The 20,931-nt window shown below is 49.0% G+C and overlaps 5 protein-coding genes across 5 annotated transcripts; 2 read left to right on the top strand and 3 right to left on the bottom strand.

Moving 5' to 3' along the window:
- Positions 1–2,765: 2,765 nt before the first annotated feature.
- Positions 2,766–3,175, top strand: LAJ45_01212 (uncharacterized protein; the record flags this gene model as incomplete). Its single annotated transcript, XM_046110807.1, has 2 exons — positions 2,766–2,784; positions 2,982–3,175. The coding sequence occupies 2 exons, from the start codon at positions 2,766–2,768 to the stop codon at positions 3,173–3,175; spliced, it is 213 nt and encodes a 70-aa protein (XP_045975985.1).
- A 1,040-nt stretch (positions 3,176–4,215) lies between these two features.
- LAJ45_01211 (uncharacterized protein) lies at positions 4,216–4,606 on the top strand (the record flags this gene model as incomplete). Its single annotated transcript, XM_046110806.1, has 2 exons — positions 4,216–4,389; positions 4,469–4,606. The coding sequence occupies 2 exons, from the start codon at positions 4,216–4,218 to the stop codon at positions 4,604–4,606; spliced, it is 312 nt and encodes a 103-aa protein (XP_045975984.1).
- A 1,251-nt stretch (positions 4,607–5,857) lies between these two features.
- LAJ45_01210 (uncharacterized protein) lies at positions 5,858–6,238 on the bottom strand (the record flags this gene model as incomplete). Its single annotated transcript, XM_046110805.1, has 2 exons — positions 5,875–5,910; positions 5,981–6,238. The coding sequence occupies 2 exons, from the start codon at positions 6,236–6,238 to the stop codon at positions 5,875–5,877; spliced, it is 294 nt and encodes a 97-aa protein (XP_045975983.1).
- Positions 6,239–8,433: 2,195 nt separating this feature from the next.
- Positions 8,434–10,055, bottom strand: LAJ45_01208 (uncharacterized protein; the record flags this gene model as incomplete). The annotated part of the gene is made up of 7 exons (XM_046110804.1): positions 8,434–8,449; positions 8,527–8,622; positions 8,675–8,799; positions 8,861–9,157; positions 9,217–9,276; positions 9,375–9,600; positions 9,676–10,055. 7 exons carry the CDS (start codon positions 10,053–10,055, stop codon positions 8,434–8,436), a joined length of 1,200 nt encoding a protein of 399 aa, XP_045975982.1.
- A 7,243-nt stretch (positions 10,056–17,298) lies between these two features.
- On the bottom strand, positions 17,299–18,740 carry LAJ45_01206 (uncharacterized protein; the record flags this gene model as incomplete). The annotated part of the gene is made up of 6 exons (XM_046110803.1): positions 17,299–17,626; positions 17,689–17,787; positions 17,856–18,229; positions 18,299–18,366; positions 18,427–18,463; positions 18,537–18,740. 6 exons carry the CDS (start codon positions 18,738–18,740, stop codon positions 17,299–17,301), a joined length of 1,110 nt encoding a protein of 369 aa, XP_045975981.1.
- Between the last annotated feature and the right edge of the window lie 2,191 nt (positions 18,741–20,931).

Here is a 20,931-nt window from a genome sequence, read left to right as displayed (position 1 = left end):
GTGGGGAAGGTGAGATAGGTTTGGCATCCTAAGGAGATCTTTCGTTCGCGGAATTCGTAAAACGGAAATCTTAGAATTGGTAGGTATTAGATTTTTGACTATAGAGGTTTGTATATATATACTGGAGGTCTGAATGTCGGGTGGTCGATCATTTCACCCTCATGTCGCAGCCCTAGTACACCGAATATAAGAGGAGCTATAACCAGAGTGTAGCCCCTCAAGTAATCATCCCCAAACTAACTGTAACACAACGTCCAACATAATTAGTCTTCCACTTTACATTCCGGGCCAGGAAACTCACTGTGTCCTCACTCGTTTCAGCATTGCTCGCATTCTGCTACCTACTCCCTTAAGTCCCAGGCAATGAATCCTCGCCCGCAGTAGGCGTCATAGAAGGTTAACGCGACGCAACTGACGTACCCATCAACGTATCGCGGAGGAGATAGAGGATATGGTTCGTGACAGTTGGATATCGCGATGCTCTCTGGTAGCTGAAAAGTCGCGCGCGCACTATCGATCTCAATATCGAGTCTCCAGCATATAGGTGCCAGGGTCTCCTTGTGCCAGCCGCCTTATCTCTAGACCAAGAGCGGGGTTAGCGTTAGTAGATAGTAGAGCCGCACAGCGCCAAGGGGCTTGGCATCGGTCCAGAACCGATAATTACAGGGATAATGCGAGTGATATCTCATGAGTGGCACCTACTCGTTTACCACTGACGGAGACAGGGATAATTTGTAAGTGTGAGAGATCACCACCACTCCATACAAGTGATCCTTGCCCTGAGCAGCGGCGCTGTCTGGTCCTTTTCGCGAGAAACGAGTAGATATTTACAATGCCCACTTGTAGCCTCCGGCCACCCTGGTGAAGCGATAATTGCGCCCCTCGTGTGGAGGGGAAAGCTTCTGCGACCCATTCTGCGAGTTTCTCTTCATAATAATCGAGCATACAAATCAAGCACTAAGGTCCTACGAAGCTTCGAACCTATCAGCGGCCATATTGCAGACGCGTGAATCTTGGCAAGCACGAGAAATCTTACCAAGCACCAAACACCACAACAAATCCCATCTCCCTTCGTTCGTCAGAGCAGATTCGGAGACATATTAGGCCCGCGACGGCGTGGTGATATTCAAAAAATCTAGCTACCTACAGATTATGGAGACACCAGAATAGGTATCGGAGGTATCACAGAGGGTGACTTCACAACAAAAGAGTTTCACGGGAGGGGGGGGGGGGGGGTTAGGTGTACTACCGAGGAAAAGCTCCCAGTCGTGAAAACGCACGAAGGAATATGTACCCACCCATACCTATCTCAACCTCACCTTTGCCCTCGGCGTACTCAAACCCCATGGCCACCAACCCCCCAAAACACTCGCCCCCGTCCTCCGCCTACACACTGCGCATGTTCCATCCATCAGCTTATATACCCAGTGCACTACACCACCAAAACACTCACCTAAAAACCTTTATGGCCTTTTGAACAGCGTACTAGCGGTGTCGAGGGCTACCCACAATGCTCAATGGAGATGACACGAAAGGAGTGATTTGACAGGAGCTCGTGGGATTGAGGGGGGAGGTTGAATCGTGTTGATTTACGATCACATCAGTCGCTGCTTGCGAGAGACACACCCGCTGTTGAATTATCAATCAGGCTAGCAGGAAGCGGGGGAGGTTGGTTGCCTTTGGCGTTGTAATTTGACGGTGGAAGCGGTCTTTAGGGAGCTAGATGTATACACTGTTACCCCTCGGCGGTGACGGCTGTTATTTCTTGGTCGGCTGAGAATGTAGGCATATACTGTATCAACGACTTCGATATCACAACATCGCCCCCAATCAGCTAGCGTACAAGCCACATTGAAACCTGGACTTGTTATCGCCGCTAGCTGCCGTTAAGCCTGTCTGCAGGACAGTTTCTCATGTCATGATCAACCCCGGTTCTATAGATATTATAGCTAGCACTAGAGCTAACCGACCAGAGAGCGACTGCGATCGTGGTCCGACCGAATTGTGCAGACGTAGACGGCGCCAGAGAAAAAAGCAGTAACCCACTCTCGAGTGGTTTGCAGAGACCAGCGGTAGAGCTATGTGGAGGTGATAGTTGGGGTTCAGGGTTGAATTCATATAACAATAATTCATGCCCAGCACCTATTGGAGCTTCCTCACGAGGCTGGATGCCGAGACCCAGATTCCACTACTGCATCATCTCTGTCTCAATCCCTGCAACGATCTTGTTATTTGAGCGCCTCTTCACCCCGCTGCTCATGTATTGTGGGTTTTCACAAGGGGATGGAGCAAAAGAATCGTAGGCATGGATTCTCTCCGGTGGTGATAGTACGTATACCTACGACAGCGCGACTTCCGAATTTTGATGTTGGGTGGTTAGCATGATTACCATCTCAAGGGTAAGTGAGTAGAACGCGGCGATTCAGGATAACTACAGCTTTAGCCACGCCGCCGCGTTCTACTAGAAGTACTAGAGCAGTACAGTATATATGTGCAACGTCGATTCTTACTGGGGAAACAAGAGCTCAGCTGGAAACCTCAAGTCGACATCTAAAGTGCCATAAAGCGGAACTGCCGACCGTTGACAACATCACCGGCATATCGCAGCTGAACTCTGCAAGATGCTATCTCTATTGATTAATTGAGTCCCGCGATAATCTCCACAGTAACAATCTTGTCATTGTCTCGGGCGTCTTTCAAAAGAAGCAACACTGCCATCCCTCCCCCAACAAAGTGTTTATTGACGCCTAGCCCCTCCAGAGGCGATGGTGCTCCAGCCTGAAAGTATGTTGAGTGCATTGAGGAGCGACAGATGGATTGCGTCGTGTATTGCAAAGAGCAGCTCACACAAAACTTCATCTCGGCTGAACAGAGACAAGGGACAGAGAACAAGAGTTAAAGGCAACCGCGCTGCGCGTGTCAAAGACCTCGCCAACAACATGGCGTACTTCCAAAGAATCCCACAACCGCATGAAAGCTAGCCGCCCGCCCGCTCGCCCTCGAGAGGTACGCGCACGACAAGGGCCATGCCTCCATCGACGACTACAACAAGGCCGCGGAGAAGCTGCTGATCAAGGAGCAGCGCGACAAATACACCTCTATCCAGAAGAAGCTCATCTTCGGTGGGGGTGCCGCTGGATACCGTGGAGAGGGCCGGTCAACCGCTCGGTGCTGAACGTTACGGGGTCGGTTCAGTGTTTCCAACGGTTGTAACCGGTTCTTACTTTCAGCAGAAATGAACTGAACTGAATAAAAATAGGCGACAACTGAACCGACCGAATAAGAACCGGTTCATATTGCAGAACGGTTCTAAAATCTTGGCACTAGGCTGGCAGGAACTCTATACTAAAAGTGTTCTGGGTTAGGGTTGGTCTTGATAAGGTGTTCGTACTTTGTATGAGGAGTTCCACCTGCATGGAAAACCGGTTTACCCCAAGCCAGAAACTGAACTGAACCAAATGGTGACTAGGCAAAACTGAACTGAACTGTTTTCTTGAACGGTTCTAGAAAACTGGTTTGAACTGATAAACTGAAGAACCGTTGGAAACATTGGGTCGGTTGGATGTGCGTGTGGCTTGCTTGCAATTGTCTTTGTGGGGATTTTGCTGGTGAGGGTGCGGATATGAAAGACTGACAAGAGGTGGCGTGTAGTCGGGATGTTTATCAAGTTCCTCGTCAAGAACTACTTCATCACCGCGTAGAAGTTCCTTGCGTGGGGCGTCTCCATGATCGTTGAGGGTAGATATCCCCCTCCCCCTCCCCCTCCCCCTCCCCCTCCCCTCCCCCAACCACCTCTCAAATCCGATACTAACCAACCACCACAAAGCTCCAGGCACTGTCCAAGGCGGCATGCTGTTATTTTACGCCGCAGTTTTCATCATCTGCGGCAGCAGTCGAGGCCACCGCTGCCGCCGCGGAGGGCGTTGAGGCTTCGGTGGTGGACCTAGGGCAGGCTGTGCCTGTTCAAGATTGGGCATTGGCGACGCTAGCCCTCACGGCTATCATTGAGATTGGGCTGCTGATCTATGAGGGCGTGATCACGTGAAGAAGCATAAGCATATGGCGAAGCTGCAAAGGTATGCGCTCCTGCACCACCGCGTCAATATCTGGCAGTTATCTCTCTCGCCAGAGGACTGTATGGTGATGAGGGTGAACTGAGCGCAATAGATTCATCAACGACCTTGCCCCCGCCGTTTCGCGACCAAGAAGATTCAGATGTTCGTCGAAGCTGCGGGGGCCTGCACAGACATCTTCAACAGCCTCATCGACCTCGAGATGACGCTGCATCTTCTCGTGGACAGCGGTGCCCTGAGTGCAACGGTCAAGGACGCACCCATGAAGAAGAAGCTTGACGAGCTTGACGCGTTGGCTCAAGGTGTGCCTCTCGGGGTGCATGGACGAATATAATCGGCGGAATGGGATTTGTAGGAGCACGAGAAAGTTACTAAGGCGGCTGTGCTAATCGCAGGATAAGGATGGTGGGTCGTGGACGAAGGAGGACCCGGATATAAAGCAGATCAGGGAGTCGCTGGGGGAGAACACGGCTTTTGATCCGCCCTCACCGAAGGCAGATGATTTGAGGAAGAAGGAGGAAGGATGCGTATGATGGAAAGGGGAACGAGATAATGTGAATTCGAAGATATCAGAGCATTTGGGGTTATAACCCGTGCGCTTTTTCATACCTATGTATTATTCTGGACCAAATATATAGTGATAGCATCATAAATGCTTCCGACGTTGAACTTGTGTTAGCCTACAAAGCAGGTACTGTGGCGAGCAAATTTTACAGAGTGACAATGGGTGTTATGAGTTTCATAAACATCAGAATTTATCAAAAATATCTCCCCAAAATCTCGTGAATCTTTCTACTTTCGGTCTTACTTTAGGTAATTCTTTCCCCGCTTAAGGATCAATAAACCGGTGGTTGATTCCCATCATGAGCTATCACTCGATGGTCGCTCGCGCGCGAGTGATAGTGGGTGATACCGATAACGCTTCTTACCGCGATCTGACTACCTACCTAGTCTACCAACTTCTTGGTTTCCCACCTGTCCTCCGCAGGACACAAACCAGGACCTGATACGGCATGCTCAATGCTCGGTTCTTCTCTTGATGTATATTAACCCATGCGAGAAGCTGGTCCGACTCGTGTCGCCGGGTGGTTCGATATCAGCGCGGCGAGACCTAGCTAGCTTATAGGCATGGTCAAGCGTAAGCGCTAAGAATGTATCTTTTCTGGTGATCTCGAGGGTCTGGAATTCTTTAAAGAGAGCGGCGAATCATGTTGAGCGCATGAAGTATCCACCGTGTAACGAGATGTGGACCAATCATCGCATGACATATGTGAACGAGCGGGGTCAATATTAACACATATGTTTAACCTTGAATTTACTTTCTCCTTATCCCACTATACCTACTCCATATACATAGCAACCACCCACTGTAAATGGCCGACCCTCTCTCCCTTGCGGCCTCCGTAGCGGGCCTTATAACTCTCGCCTCACAGCTTTCCACATTCGTCTGTGATGAAATCTCCCGGGTGAGATCGGCCCCTTCAAACATTAGATCGCTTGTTAGCGAGCTCAACGCACTATGCGTGGCTCTCGGAAACCTTCAACGGCCGTCAACCTCGACGACCTTCCGAACAACCCCAGATTTCCGAGTGATGATCTATCTAACGTTTTAAATTATATTATGAGAGATTTCATACTTTTGCGAACCATAATCTCAAGAACCATTAGCAATTCTGCCGACAGCTTACTCAGGCGATTGGGGAGGCGCATCAGCTGGGTTTTTCATGAGCCTGAGGTAGAATGGCTTCGATCGAAGCTGGAAGCTTATAAAACTACTCTCCTTCTCATGATGACGGTCGCTTCATTGTACGCCTCTACTCACGATAAGATAAATATTCTGATAGCGTTAACTCAAAGCTCGGATAGAATTGAGCTGAAGGTACAGGTGGTAGATCGAAAGTCGTTACATTTTCATTCCTTGCTTCTGGAGCCATAACTGTCGATGAAGGTAGAAGTGTCACCAAAGGAGGTGTGCCAGCGCCTTGATGTTCAAGATACGAGTCGGAGTACGTAGCCGGCGCGGCAGTAATGACGATTCCAGAGATTGCATAGTCAAATCCACACGTTGTAAGAATCGACATACGAAAACAGAGGCACAGGCATCGCAGGCGGAACCTCAATATCAGGTGCTTGCTCGCGCAAGAGCTCGACAGCGCCGTGGCCATGATAGTTTTTCACAGCCGCTGTCATAACAACCCCATTCATAGCGCCGCCATATTTAAGCAGTAACTACAATGTTTCACGGGCATAGGGGTATGATGATGCTGCAGTAAGAACCGCCTCGATAATGATACTCCCATCGGTGGTCCTTACTAGAAGTACCCCAAGCTTCTCCAGGCTCAGCAAGCTTCCCACCGCCGCACACAGGACCGCTCCCGAGAGGTGAGCTGTGTTGTCGATGTTCAAGAGGAATCTAAGTGGCGCTTCCGTCACTGGCTTTGAAGCCACCGCGAGTAGGAGACTCTCTGTCACAACAATGAGGGAAAGGCATTCATTATGTGCGGCGAGATATTGAAAGTCTTCGACAGCAGCCCAGCCCTAGCTCTGCTGCGGCCACCAGACCTTGCTCTGTGATGCAAACAGCACACATTCGAATCAGGAGTTCCAGAGCTTCTGACCCCCTTCCGCCTCTTGCCGCTGCTATATAGACGTTCTCTGTGATCGGAGGTGGTGTTGAGCCTTTCTGAAGCAAGACCCTCAGCACTTGTTTTTACTTGGAGCGGGCAGCGGCGGCAACTACGAGCCTCTGTGAAATTGGCATGGGTGACCATACCCAAGATATCCATCTCGCTCCGGCAAGGCCTCCCACAATCCGTATAGGTAATAAGAACTCGCTGCAGCGGGTAAAATATCTTCAGTGATGAATGTACTGTTAGCTATCGCCACAGCCGGGACCACTATCGATATATCACCGGAAGCTCCTCCCACAATGATTCGCTCCAAATAAAGCCAACAAGCTACCTATCTTAATTTTCACTGCCACGAGAAGCAGCTCCTCAGTCACCTTCATATCCGCACCTCGTTCTCGAAAGTGTTTGAACAGTGTTGTGGCGTCTTAATTATCCGGCACAGGCATAAGAGTATCCTCTAACTCTGTGCTGGGAATAATGTTCTCCAAACTCACCAGATAAAGGAGTGCACTCACCTCCGCCCTGCTAGTTCTATCCAGCGGCTACCCGCACACGATCAGTGAGGACATTGCACAACGGTCTTTCTACCTTATCTAGGAGTAAGGTAAGAGCTTTGTTGGTATGCGTATTCCTTGCGGCAATCTCCTGGGTGATAGTAGTAATAGTAATAATGGCGATGATGCCGAGAATAACCCAGAGAAGGGAGAGGTATCTTCGCAGCCGGAGGACCAGGAATAATGTTTCACTAGCGTAAAGTTGAAAGATCGCACCTAAGATCTAAGGACAACTTTGGAAATAGCCAAGTAGTTTCCCCAAACGACATACTTAACCATCCATTCTTACCCTGTAGAGTGAGTACAGCTGGTATGCACGTGTCAACTTCGATTAAAAAATGTATAAGCCTTCGGTACATATCTGGTCACCTAGCCGTTTTTGGCTCTTACTAGCTCTACCAGCTCGTGCGAGCAGAACTAGAGAGGTTTAATCGGGTTGATACATGCCGACGTACGTACCAGTAACTGTAAATCTCTGGAATAAATACGGGTCAAAGATTCTAGCCACCTTACTTTCAACCCAAGCTGATACTAGACAGCCTTCCCCGGAACAACCTATAACATCTTGATATCAGGTCTATCTCAGTAATTAATGAATAGGTGTTTGAATAAATAACCCTATAAATAAACTATTTAGCACCGCGGGAAGTCAAAGACACACCAACTACAGAACGGGACCGTTCAAGACGTAAGTACCAAACTTCCGGCTAGCCTCCCAACCGACTCTCGCTGAACTCATGAGACCTCCATTTTTCCAGAACACAACAAACCCCGAGTCAGACAGGACAAAGCCAAACCGGGAAGTATCTCTAATGAGGAATTACCCAGCGCCTATTGGGGTCCTGATCCACATCAACAGTCCACTCCATCTCTCAACGGCCTATATATAAGAAATTTAGCGGCTCTCTCTTCCAAGCGGGTGAGTAAACGCATACACGTCAGACATGCTCCTGACGGAGGTTGACAGATTCATTAGTCACAAAAGGCATCAACACAGTGCTACCTTTCCCAGGGTCGTCAGAAATCCAAAGTGGTTTTGAGGCCGATCGCTCCCCAGCACTAGTCCCGCATCCATCAGATTGAAAGTGGAATTGACATTTGTCGCCCTGGGCTTGGTTCAATGTATCATGACGGATCTTTTCGTATGAAAACGGAACAAGGGTGCCTAGCAATTCTTTAGAGTCTTTGTTGGCTAATTCCCCGTTAGCCCTATTTCTTAAACTTCCAGCATTAGGCTCATCCTGCGATGCTACGGCTACTCAATCTTACCCTGGACTGTTGAACATGATTGTGTTAGTAAGCCCGAGTTGCACGCCGTCGGGAGAGTGGTGACTTCCGAGACTTGCAGTGGCTTTCCACGCATTCCTGTATATGACGAACCACACACTCATAGTGCTTATCCGTGGGCAGCACGAACCTGACCATATTGATATGGTCCTCATCGATTGCGTACCGGGACTCTTGCTTCAAGTACAATAATGATGAGAAACCCTGGACCAAGCGGGCTGCCTCTCCCGTCCTCTCCCACTCCCCAGCCTCATTCTAAATAAAGCACATATCAGCCTATTCCAGCTCCTTCCTATGGAGGTGGGATGAATTATACCTTCTTAACAGTCTTGGTATCTCGTTTTTCATAAAAACTGACTATCTTCATCTGTTCCCATATAGAGATCAACCTCTCTCTCTGGTCGTCCAGAAAATCGGAGTCCTCGCGGAGATGCTCGAGCAGTCGGAGTCTTCTGGACTGCTGGCTAGAGCACGATGACGAGGTGAAGTCTTTAACCATTGAGACGAGGTCATCCACCTTTTGTCCTCCATGCGGCGCGCCAAAAAGAAATGCAACACGTGTGCTGGCAAGAATATGGGAATCCGAGTGGTTGTTCTGCGCCTGAAGTAGCGCCTAGTCTACTGTCAGACGACTCTAGATTCCAAAAATTTTACACTGTCGTGATCCCCTACCTGAGCAATCAGAATGCAGCCTAGACTATGCCCTATGAAAATCAGAGGTCTTGCGCGTTCCTAAGTACGGACCGCCGATATCAGATCTCTCCCGACAATAATGCAAATATTTTATAAGATGGGCTATAATATGTAGCTAGCTACATGTAGCTACTCACCTCCGCTGTTGACTGCGCGTTGGATAGGACCTGGACAAAACCCCGCCGGTAATCGACCATTGAACGCTTCCCCGGCTTGGTAAGGCTGGAGTTGTAGCCGTATGTTAGGATACGGATATTTTCGGGAATGCTGCAAGGGAGGAAGTCTTTCAGCCACATCTGGTCGCTCTGCCGGCTTTGCCACGACTCAATGGCATGTCCGCCGAGGCCTGTTACTGCTACAATGCTAGACCCCAGATTCTCTGATTAGCCTCCTCCACCAAAACAACATTTCGGAGAGAAACAATGTATATATACTCACTCGACTAGATTGTTTCGAACCGGGACATTTAGAGGAGTTAGTCCGCGAAAGTGGCAATCAAGACTTAGGAAAACATCCCCCCGCTTGCCCCCAGCCTCAGGCATGTCCTCCAGTATGAGGACATGTGAGTCGTCAGGATCCAGCTTTTGAAAGTACTGGGGCAACGGCCTCATACTCAGCAACGCCGTTTGTGAGCTACCCGTGTAGGACGGATAGAGGGAGATGCACTGTTCTTCCAGGCTGATGAGGGATTCGTCTTTCTTTTGTAGCATCTGTAGGAACTTGGTTAAACTCCAGGAGGTTGGGATATTCTGCACTCGCCAACATTCGTGCTGTGGGCGGCAGTCCTGGACATCAGTGGCAGCCGGTAATAGATCCATTAGTATAATCTAAGATGGTTTTAAAGGGTGAAAAATAAAGACTGGCATAAGAGCGGACGCTGACATTATCTATATCTTTTCCAGCTCCATGTCGATATCTTTCGAGTGTTGTTAGCAAGCGCCGTCTTGCGCCGCCTTGAGCCTATTTTCACAAAAAGATAACGTATCGTTATCCAACGTGATTGGCGCCTCACATAGTCGCTGCGTTTGAAATCGAACCAAGTGGGCGGTAATCTCTTGCCAGATCGTCGATGAAACCTGCAAGGCGAGACATAGATACTTGCATCAGTGTGGGCGCGAAGTAAGAGTTGTGGCTAGCCTTTTTTCGGAAGCGTATACGGTAACCGCCCTTACGCTTGTTACTCTAGGAAAACGCCTTCTAAATACAGCGTTTCCCTACGTTGCGAGCACATGTTATAAGTATACATACACCGACCTCCACCAGCAAAAGGTTGACATTAAAGCTACAGGCAAGGAATATTTGTAGGTGAATTCTCACCTACCTACCTGCTCTAGTAAAGCTGGGGTAGGTTACCGTAGAGGAGTGAGCAGCTTTCCATCAGAATGTACTCTAGTCGCGCCAAGGAATATTAACACAAAGGGGAAAATAGCACAAGTATTTAAGGTTAGTAGGGCGGCTTCAGCGCTTAATGATACAAGGTTCAGTAGTAGTGAAACAATTAGTACAGTCGTCCACCGATATACGAACGTACATATTCCAAAGTTTTCCGTTCGATAGAGTAGATTATTTAGTATACCAGGCAGGTCTGTAAATTTAGATTCGGATCACCGAAACCCGTTCGTTATAGCAAATTTGTGACTTTTTTGGCATTCGGTATCCCCTGGGTCCTAACAGCCGATATTGTGGTCCTTTTGGACCAATATTTTCTTCCGGTTTTTTCACCTAGAGGTGCGCCAAGCTCTTCCAACAAAGATTCGACTGCACGGGGGCGTTCTGGGAGGCCTCTTTTCTTTTGAGCCATCTACAATAAGCATAGCGTCCGTGACTGTTGAGATATTTCGAATTCCCACCGTTGTTGTAGGAACTTTATTACGACCAAAGGGATAGCGGAAGTAGACAGTATAGTAAATATAAATGTGGCTTAAACCATCAAGCTCCGCCAGTACATACAATCCGTTTAGCGTTAAATACCAACCCTAACCCTTATTCCAAAGTTCTTTTCCTGCCATTAGTCATTTCCGGATCGACGGAAACCTGCGCTCAAATGCACAAACCAGTATGACGGTAATCAATTTGTCGAGGGTTCTTTCGCTGCTCTTTTTTTAATTGACAATAACTACCAAAACTATGCCGAGTGATCTTTGAAGATTTTGTGCCCATGGAAAAGGTACAGGATCCACAAACAATGGCAGCGGTGGTGGGCCTATAGAAGGAACTAGGGGCCCTAAAGAAACGAAAGTAGCCAAGAAGGATTCGCCCTCCTCCAAAGAACGAACCTCCGACTAAGTATTCCAGGTGCCTTTGATACCTGATCGCACGACCCCTCTTAATAGAGACAAGCCCATAAGCTATAGTGCTATTGTGGGCTTATATATACGCTCTCTCCCCTGCTCAGTTGGAAAATCTTTCCGGGTCCCGTTTCAAAAGGCCGCAGTTCCTAAGTAGATTCCCCTGAGAATGAGATTGATGCGTAAATTGAATCCCTGCTAAGAATCAGGAGAGGGCAGTAAAGAATTACGTATTTTAGTACCCGGGTTCGTAAGAGGGGTACACACTAGATATCGCTGATGGCCGCCGTGTAATCAACTTCTTAAAGCCTGCCAATCTTCTTTTCAAATTAGCAAAACAGGCTTTAATGGGGTGATGTTGAAAATATAGGACGAGGACAAGATAGTTAAGTGACTTGATTATGATCTCGACAAAGAAACTGACAAGCTATATAAACACAGACCGGACAGCTGTCATTAGACGTCTGTCTTCGACAGCACAGGGACAGGTCTCGATATGACAAGGACAAGTCTCGACATGGGATCTCACCCGTACCCGTTCGACCACCAGTGCTCTTCGTCATGACAGCTCACCGCACCCGCATCCGCACCCGTTCAACGTCATTTGAAATACCAAACACCCAACAGATGAGTTTTGGTTTGACCGAGTGATAGCTTGTGATGCATCCCCGCCAGGATAGGTGCAGTCAAGATCTCTAAGGGCCACTAGGGGAAGAAGGTACATACAAGACTTCGGATACGTCTGCGCTAAGCTTAAGAAAGGCAACAAAAGAAATAATACAATTATACAATACTACCACGTAGTCGTTCTTTCAAGGCCAGAGCGTGTTATCGATCATTTAGTACTCATTAACTAAAACGGTGTCGTGCAAAGTCTTGGCGAAACTGTGTTAGGACACGGTTGAGCGGTGGCGAGGCTGGACCGGGTCAAGCACACCTGTCGTGTAGTGTAACTGGCTTAAAACCAGACTTTGTTTCATAGCAAATCAATCATCATCTCATCCATCCATAACCTATCGAGTCAAGCTCAAGATCACGAACAGCCTGAAAGCGGCCAGAGGCAAGAGACTATTTCTTCTTGTTTCTTCCCATTTTAGACTTCTTTACCTCGATCAAACTATTCATTTGAGTACTTTGTATACTGATAAACCAAAAAACAATTGAAGACATTAAGGAAGAGATTAAGGAACCGAGAGGTGATGGTATATCACCGAAAGCAGAGCTTAAATAAGACAAGATACACCATAACAATTATCGAGATAATCAAAAATCTCAAAGCTATATGCCTGACATATGACTAATATTACCTCCTCATCCAAATCCTCAAATCTTTCTCTGCAGTTTGCTTGGATACGCTCCTTCTTTCACATCCCTTCTCTGGGGCCGGGAGTCCCCTGGTGCATACCTCATGGTGACTGCCACCGCCACAATGATCAATGTCCCCGCTAATGGCCCCCACTGGCCCACGGCATCGAGCTCCTCCTGCATCGGAAGCTCTCCTATGGTTCGCTGAATTATATACATCACGAAGAGTTGCCACAGCAAGCATATAAGCGGCACCACATACATCATACATCTGAGAAAGAAATACGAGATACTCTTCCAACCACTCATATAGTCACAATTACAGCCCCAATGGCCGCAACAGCAACGGCATTCATCACCCCCACTCTCACAACCGGTATGATTGACTTTCTCATCGGTCGATATCTGCTCGATGGGAGCATAATGCGGCTGCACCTGGATACGATACTCGCCATCGTTTAGTCCCAGGTTGACGTCCTGTTGACCGTGCGAACGTTCTGATTCGATACGCCTCTCCTTCGCCTCCTCCTGTTGTATTTTCTTAATTCTTCTCCTCTCACCGATCACCCATATACACAACATCAACGGGGGTGGCACCCACCCTGTTATTGCCTGTTCCATAAGACACCGCACAGTAAATGCTGAAAGAGTGACCATACCACTCTCTTGATTCAACCTTGTGTTCCCCCATGTTTTGGGCTCCCAGGACATGACCTCCGAGCATGGTCTCATGGCATTAATGACCATATGCACATTCCAGACTGACGCTAGGCTTCCCACCATCATAAGGATAAGCCATGAATATACGACGATGCGGGTCCCCGTAAGGGCACCGCGGAAGAGCTTCGCGTGGAAGATGAGGTAGGGGGCGTTGCAGAGACCGACCATGGTGATAGCATACATGGGGATTGCATCTAGGTCTGCTATCGGGGAGCCGGGGAACGAGATGATGGCGAGGGCGTGTAGGGCGGTGATGGAACTATAGAGCATTGCGCCGCCGAACATGGCCTTGACTATCCATTCCTCACCGCGGCAGATGGTTCCTACGAAGAGGCAGAAAAAGTAAAGATAGCGCGGAGAATTTCCGTACGCCCCGGAGACTGGATAGGCACATATTGTGATATTGCCGTACTTGGTGGTGTCCCAGGGGGTAGTAATGTCTTCCATGGTTTCTATGCTCGTAGGAACTAGACTGAACAGCGGGTATTGATCGTGCGCTCGAAGGGATAGATCGATACCCACTATGAATACTAAATGTTGCCACGACTTCATCCCGGAAGGGAAATGTCAGTATCTACCAATCATAGGATATGAGAATGCAGTATTCTTACCTAAATATCTCCGTTGATCAGGCACGGCCTGTGCGCAATCAATAATGCGAAAGGGCCTTATATGTGATTTATATATCTTGAAGGGTTGTCGCTGGGCCACATGACGCTGATTTATATCGTCAATTATTATTCTGAAGAACATAAAAGGATGTTCCCAGAGTAAAAACACTATTCTGCAGCTGCAGTACTTCTCTCAGAAAATCATCACCCCCGTTGTATGCGTGCATGCGCATGCCTCTCCCACAACTTCTCATAATCACTACCTTATCACTCAGTCAATTCTTCAACCAAAGTTAACGCCGGTTAAGGTGTATTTCTACTTTTGAATTGATATATAGCTTTCGAGTAACATAAAGGACATAGGGAACTAAATGATTTTAACGTGAGGCAAGACTAGTGCTTTTGCGAGTAGACAAACTGTGAGCGTGTCCTTTTAATTGAACCGCTAGCATTACATACCACGCTGGGTCGATATATGTGTATATTTCCACCTAGCCTATCCCGGGCAGCCTATTGCGGGTTTACAAACACCCGGCTGCTCTCTAAAGTAGCTAGGTTTGGGATAGTACAGACCGAAAGGTGGATACCATCACACAGACCTGTCGACGGGGGTAATACATGATATGGATCAAGACCGGTAATAGATGGTTACATTATCAAGTAGGAAATCTCTCAACTGCAAGGCTCCAGATAAGGTTTTGATTCTCCACAAGGCTGACAATGATTTTTCATTTCCCGAGCCGAATGGGACCATTTGATCGAGCCATTCCTATTCTTTTCCACAAGTAGGTATCCGTGGGCTAATATTAGATCAGTAATCATAGAAGTTCCTATTCCAGTTATCACTACCACATGCATGTACCCTGGACAGGATCCGGATAAATAAAACTGGGCACTCAAGCCCGTAGTACTATCCAAGTAGATGTACTAGAAGACATCATTTGAAATAAATTCCGGGCCTCCTTACCCTCCCTGTTTCTCTTTCACTTCTTATTTTGTCAAGGCTGATTTTCGGAGGAGCCTAAACTTCTCAATATATTGCAGATTCCCGCAGCGAGAATCGATACCTGGCGCTACTCACCACATACTCCCCAATTTAAACCACCACAATTATGTACTTCCAAGCCCGAGGCATGCTCTTCCTGTTCCACCATGTGCCCCGTCGCAAGGCAACCGCCTGAAGCTCGTCTTTATCTTTAACATGTACTTCAAATTAAATCCCGCCCATCAACGCGTATACCGGGCACGAGACAACCCGCCTGCCACCTCCCCATCGCGGTTAAGTACCTATCCCTCGACGCGCTGATGTTCAGTCGTCAGAAATATGGTGATATGCACCCCATGTCTCACTATATATGTCCCACATACAATCTAAGCCAAGATAAAGATGTCTTTGGTATAACATACAAGCGCAGTGCAACTTTACAACATGTAGGACAAAGTGAGCCCAGTGATATATAGGTCGATTTAGTGATGTTACTTTCCTCATTCGTACCCAGCAATGAATTAATAGGGGGGACTGGATTGGATTGCTCAAGCCTTATCGCTCAAGCCTACCTTATAAATAGGCTCACCCGTACCTGACCCAGCCTAACCTGCCTTTACCCGGGCTTTCCTCTAATTAGGCCCCCATGACCAGTAGCTGGTTAGAGTTCTGACATCCCTTAAGCTTTGTGCCAAAACCACCAATACACTTTTAAATTTAATCATATCCTATCACTCGGTCGGGTTACCTAGCCAGGTAACCATCTACTTGTCCCCAATTGACCGCCCCACACAAGCCCATCCTAAGTCCAGTATATACATGTATGCTTTACACTCGCTCATGGGCCAGGTAACTCACCACCCGTCGCGTCGTTTGCTGCCATCCTTTCGACGCACTCCCGTTCGCACTGATATCTACACTATGGCCAAGCAACGCACATTCATCCGCTTCCACCGCATTTCACCCCCTCCCCCCTTCTTCCGAATGCTCTTACGCGGGCTCTCTATCCTGATCGCAATACCGGCCTTTTGCCAATCGCAATCGCCCCGAGCCACGGTGCACACAACGGAACCCGAACATACGCCACCACCGATCGCGATCCCATCAAAACCACCGCCTGGCGTACCTACAACTCCAAACGGGGCATATAAAAACAAACCAAAAACAGACCAGACCACAACAAAGTGCGCAGTGATACGTGAAAAAAAGATCATAGATCTTAACCCTAACCCAGTAGCTTATACTTACGACTAATTGCGACCACCCACTACCTGGATCACCCCCTCCCTTAAACATACCACCTGCCGTGAACTGTCCCCACCTCGCTATCCCGGTACCCTTCACCCGTCACCACCTCCTACCATCCACATCCACATGCACGCCCAGAGACCCCATCCCACCCCACCACAAGGCCCCTACCCCGTCATGACCCATCACTCGCCCACCGCAATTCCCTCCCCCATTTCCGCACTCTCGATTTCCAAGACATTTCTCCCTAGCCCCATTAACTTACCCCCACGGCCTACTCGGTGCCTAATCCCCACCGCCTGTACCCCCGCCTGCAAATTATCCACCGTGATAGCGATGTTGAGTTTGGTCGAGTGATAGTTTGTGTCTTAACCCTAACCCACCGTTCTTCACCAACCCCCTGTTCGCCTGTGTGCCTGGAGCAGGGAACGTCTACCCATCTGACCGGATTAAAAGGCTATGTCAGGTATGGGGTACCGCGTTGCTATTCCCGGACCTTGCTTCATGGCATGATTAATAGTAGTCTATCCATTCCGCGAGAGGATGGTTGGAGAGTTCGCTAATCTCACGATCGTAAGAGCAGATGAACCATCCCTGGACCAATGATAAAAAATATTTATTATGCATCACTAAATTTATAAAATGTCTACACAGAAAAACGCCCGCCAACTAACCAACAAGCACCCCCCACCCCCCCGCCCCGCCCGAAGCGAATAAACATCATAAACAAAAACGGTACCACCCATAATAAGTAACCCCATAGCCCCATCTATCATACGAAAAGAAGGAAGGAAAAAAAAAAGAAAGTTAAAGAACTTAAAAACAAACCCCAAAGAAGAAACGTAAATAATGAAGGCACACAAAACCAAATAATAACCCCCCCCCCCCCCACTCCCAGCCAACACTACACCCTCTCCATCAGCTCCACCTGCAAGTTCTTCCCCGCAACACCCAGATCCACCTCCAGCTCAACCTCAACCTCCACACGCTCCGTCTCCCCCGCCCCTCTAAACCCCTCCGTCGACGCGCCCTCTGTCCCACCCCCCACCGACCCCAACGCATACGCCGTACCCCCCCATGACCGCCGCCCATGCATTCTATGTCCGTTGACGACGTTGTCTATCGCTGGCGGAGTCATCTCGGAGTTTCCCAAGAAGCCCGGGAGGAACTTTGAGAACAGGGGCTTGACCGCCGGCGCGGAGCCACATATGATTCCTATCAGTACTTCGACTCTGCCGTGTATTAGCCACCGACGATATGGTATATATGATCGTGGGAAAGAGGGTTCACATACAACGACCATATCCCCAGATCTGTATTATCATACATCGGATCCTTCGTCGTAAACGACCTTTTCACACTCCTCAACCTCAAACAGCCCGCCAACACACTCCTACTCACCACCATCAATCAGTACGGGAGCCAACTCCAGCGGATCAAACACAGATAAAGAACACCCACAAGCTGCCCAACGAAAAGACACCAATAAGCGCCATCTTCTGCTGCGTCGGCATCCTGATCCTCCACACTGTCCTGAGCGGCACCACCCAAATAGCAAAATCCGTTGCGATACTGATCGAGTACAGCACCAGACCCATGGTCTTCCTGTCAAGACATTTTCCCGCCGCAGCTGCACCCCACATGTACGATGCTGGTATGCACTGAATGGCGGAGAGCACAAAGGCGATAAGCGTGTACAATGTGACAAAGACGAGGATACCCCATGAGGTATAGCAGAGGGGCGTTCCTGGGCCGAGTCGGATGAGGAACAGAAGCAGCGAGCATTTTGTGAGGCCTAGGGCGAGGAAGTAGTGGAGCATTGAGATCCAACCAAGCTACCGGGGGTGTCAGTCTACCCAGACCAGCGAGCCAAGGAATGTGGATGTGGGGGGATGATGGCATACCCTGATGGCTTGCTGCTCCCCAGAGCGCTCGATGGTCCATGTGTGGCGGCCAACGCCTCCTGCGACACCTAAAAGCGCCTATCGTCAGCTCTCAATTCCACCGTTTGTACCAATCGATAGCCACTTACTAATACAATTCAGCACCACGATAGGCGTCGCCATTATCTAAACCTCCCCTTCACATCAACACCCACAACCGCCAATTCTCCTTCCCGCCCGTTCTTTGGAGAGGACATACCGTAGCAAATATCATGCACCAGTCATCAGGCCCCATCCTCCGTACCAACACCGCTCGACAATAAACCCTCCCACTTAGCACCAATACCGCAATCGTCAACAAAAGAACCCCTGTAACCACCAAGCTAGGCCCCCGGTTCTCGGCATCCCTTTCACTGGGCGACGAAGCCCTCTCGAGCAGGATGTGGAGCGGCTCCGAATCCATGGGTGTAAATTGATGAACGGGCCAGCACAGGAAGCTAGAAGGTGAGGAGAGTAATCGTATTTCAGAGGAGCCTGTCACCTCACCTCAAGGAGAGGGGACGAGGCGTTACATAGCGGTATTTGGACAGTGTGACGGGGGCGGGAGAGGGGCGTCCCAGAGGGTATAAAAGCCCAATAATGGGCAATGTCCACATCTACGCTGCGTCCATGTGCACAGAGACAAGGGAGAGAGAAGGTGATCGAGAGATATGGCGCCGGTATGGATTCGATGGAAGGCACTTCCGGGCCAATGGGGCTATGGCTGAGCATGTTCATGGATTCATAGCGACTACCCTTGACGTTCCCAATCAGGTGGCTCCTAGCCGCCCTAGAAGACTCAATAGATACCATGTATGTAGGTAGTCTGGGAGAGCTGATTGCATGGCGTTTGGCGGGGCTGCACGGTCCCAACTGTCATGTAGCTACCGGGGGTGTAGAACACAGAACCAGAAAATCTAAAATTCTCCAGGGGATGACTAGTCAGTGCACAGGGATCTTCGAGTATGTACAAAGAGGGACATATCATACCAATCGATATTCCTTGCTCCTTTACCACGTATTAGCTCAGATGAAAGGCGACATCGACTCGGGGGGGGGATGTGGCAGTTGTGGAATATCCACGATCCACCATACTAAAGCCACATTCCTGCCTTCCGTCACACAAATGACAAATATGCCAGGTGTGGTTTTCCCATTTTCCCATCCATCGTTCCTGCAGGCGTTCAGACCCACGCCATAGACACGCTACATGGGCCGGGGCATCCAAGGGTGGGGGCCGGAGGCGATCTTTACATATATATATATATATCTACCTGTGCCCAGTGGAGTCTCAAAAGTCAGGATATCAAGGACATCAGCTCTCTAGTGATGTCTCATGACGGGAAAGTCACACCCCGCAAGCGAATTTAACATTTAACATGCAGTTCTGTCTGCGCACTGGCCGTGAGGGCTAATTCTTTAGCGGGAAATGCCGCCCTTTTTCCAAACCCGCAAAGACATCGAAAAAGCAAATGCTTATCCAGAATCCAAATCAACATAGGTAATCACCCAGCTCGCTGGATCAATCAACCCCACAAGTCAAAAACCACATGCCAGGGGAGAGACCCTGTCCACTCGGCAGAGCAGGGCCAAGTCGTCGCACATGCTCTACCTAACCCAAAGAGCTCGCCGCTGCGGACAATTCCGGTAAGGTCGAAAGTCTTACGTAAGTGCAACCATCCAGAGCAAGCCTGAGTACTTTAAGCATAACGGCCCGTGACCCCCCAGCACCCACTCCCTCAGTACCGAGACCTATTCCGAGGTGTGTGTGGGCCGACGCTGTCTCGGGGGCCCCCAGTCTGCCCGAGAAAAGCGAGTGTCCACGGGAAGCACGCAGTACGTATCCCCCGAGACTAGCTAACTCTTCTTAATCTGGTCAAACACTAGCAGACTCCATGACTATCAGTCAGTAGAGGTGCCCCTGTGCATATCATATCACCCATGGCCTAAGACGAGATCTTTCGCTGCGACGAAATCTACTAGATGGGCGTGCGTTTCCCCCACTCTTCGGCCCTCCGGAGCCCGGGGGTTGCCGTGGTGGTGTTTGAGTTGTGGGATGAAGCGGTGCTGATTTCAGGTGCGGACGACCTGTCATGTCTGAGTTTAAGTACGATCGAGGAGCGAGCATGTACCTGGAAGACTTGATAGGTACAGAACCATCAGACAGGATCCGTCGTCAGTACTCTAGGTGAGCGACTGTACCTATTGATAGAAATTAAGGCGAGACGTCTAGTTAAGCTAAATTGTGGACACCATTACTAAAACCACCCTACAAAGCAGCACGTCAAGGGGAAATACTAGGAGGTGTTCTCTTTAGTCTCGAGAGACCCATATATCACGTGTCATTTTGGTTGAGAAAGTCCAGGGTTAGGGTTCGATTATGCAACCGGCCAGCGTATTAGATAGTTAGAACCTTATATTGATTGACACCCGAATACGAAACGCCACAAATCCTCACAAGAGCCAAGTGTATCTGTGTTGACTATATGCATGTAACTACTTATCCCCATACCGCGAACGTCTCAACCTCACAGAAAAAACGCGGAGGAGAGCACCGTACCGCTAACAAAAGCTAAATTCTGGGCACCTGTCTCGTATTGTGCCATTGATAAGAA

Source organism: Morchella importuna (genome assembly GCF_003444635.1).
Source record: "Morchella importuna strain M04M26 chromosome Unknown Morimp01GS002, whole genome shotgun sequence".
NCBI classification, from domain to species: domain Eukaryota; kingdom Fungi; phylum Ascomycota; class Pezizomycetes; order Pezizales; family Morchellaceae; genus Morchella; species Morchella importuna.
Note: the sequence above shows the minus strand (reverse complement) of the source record. Positions and strands in the feature narration are given on the sequence as shown.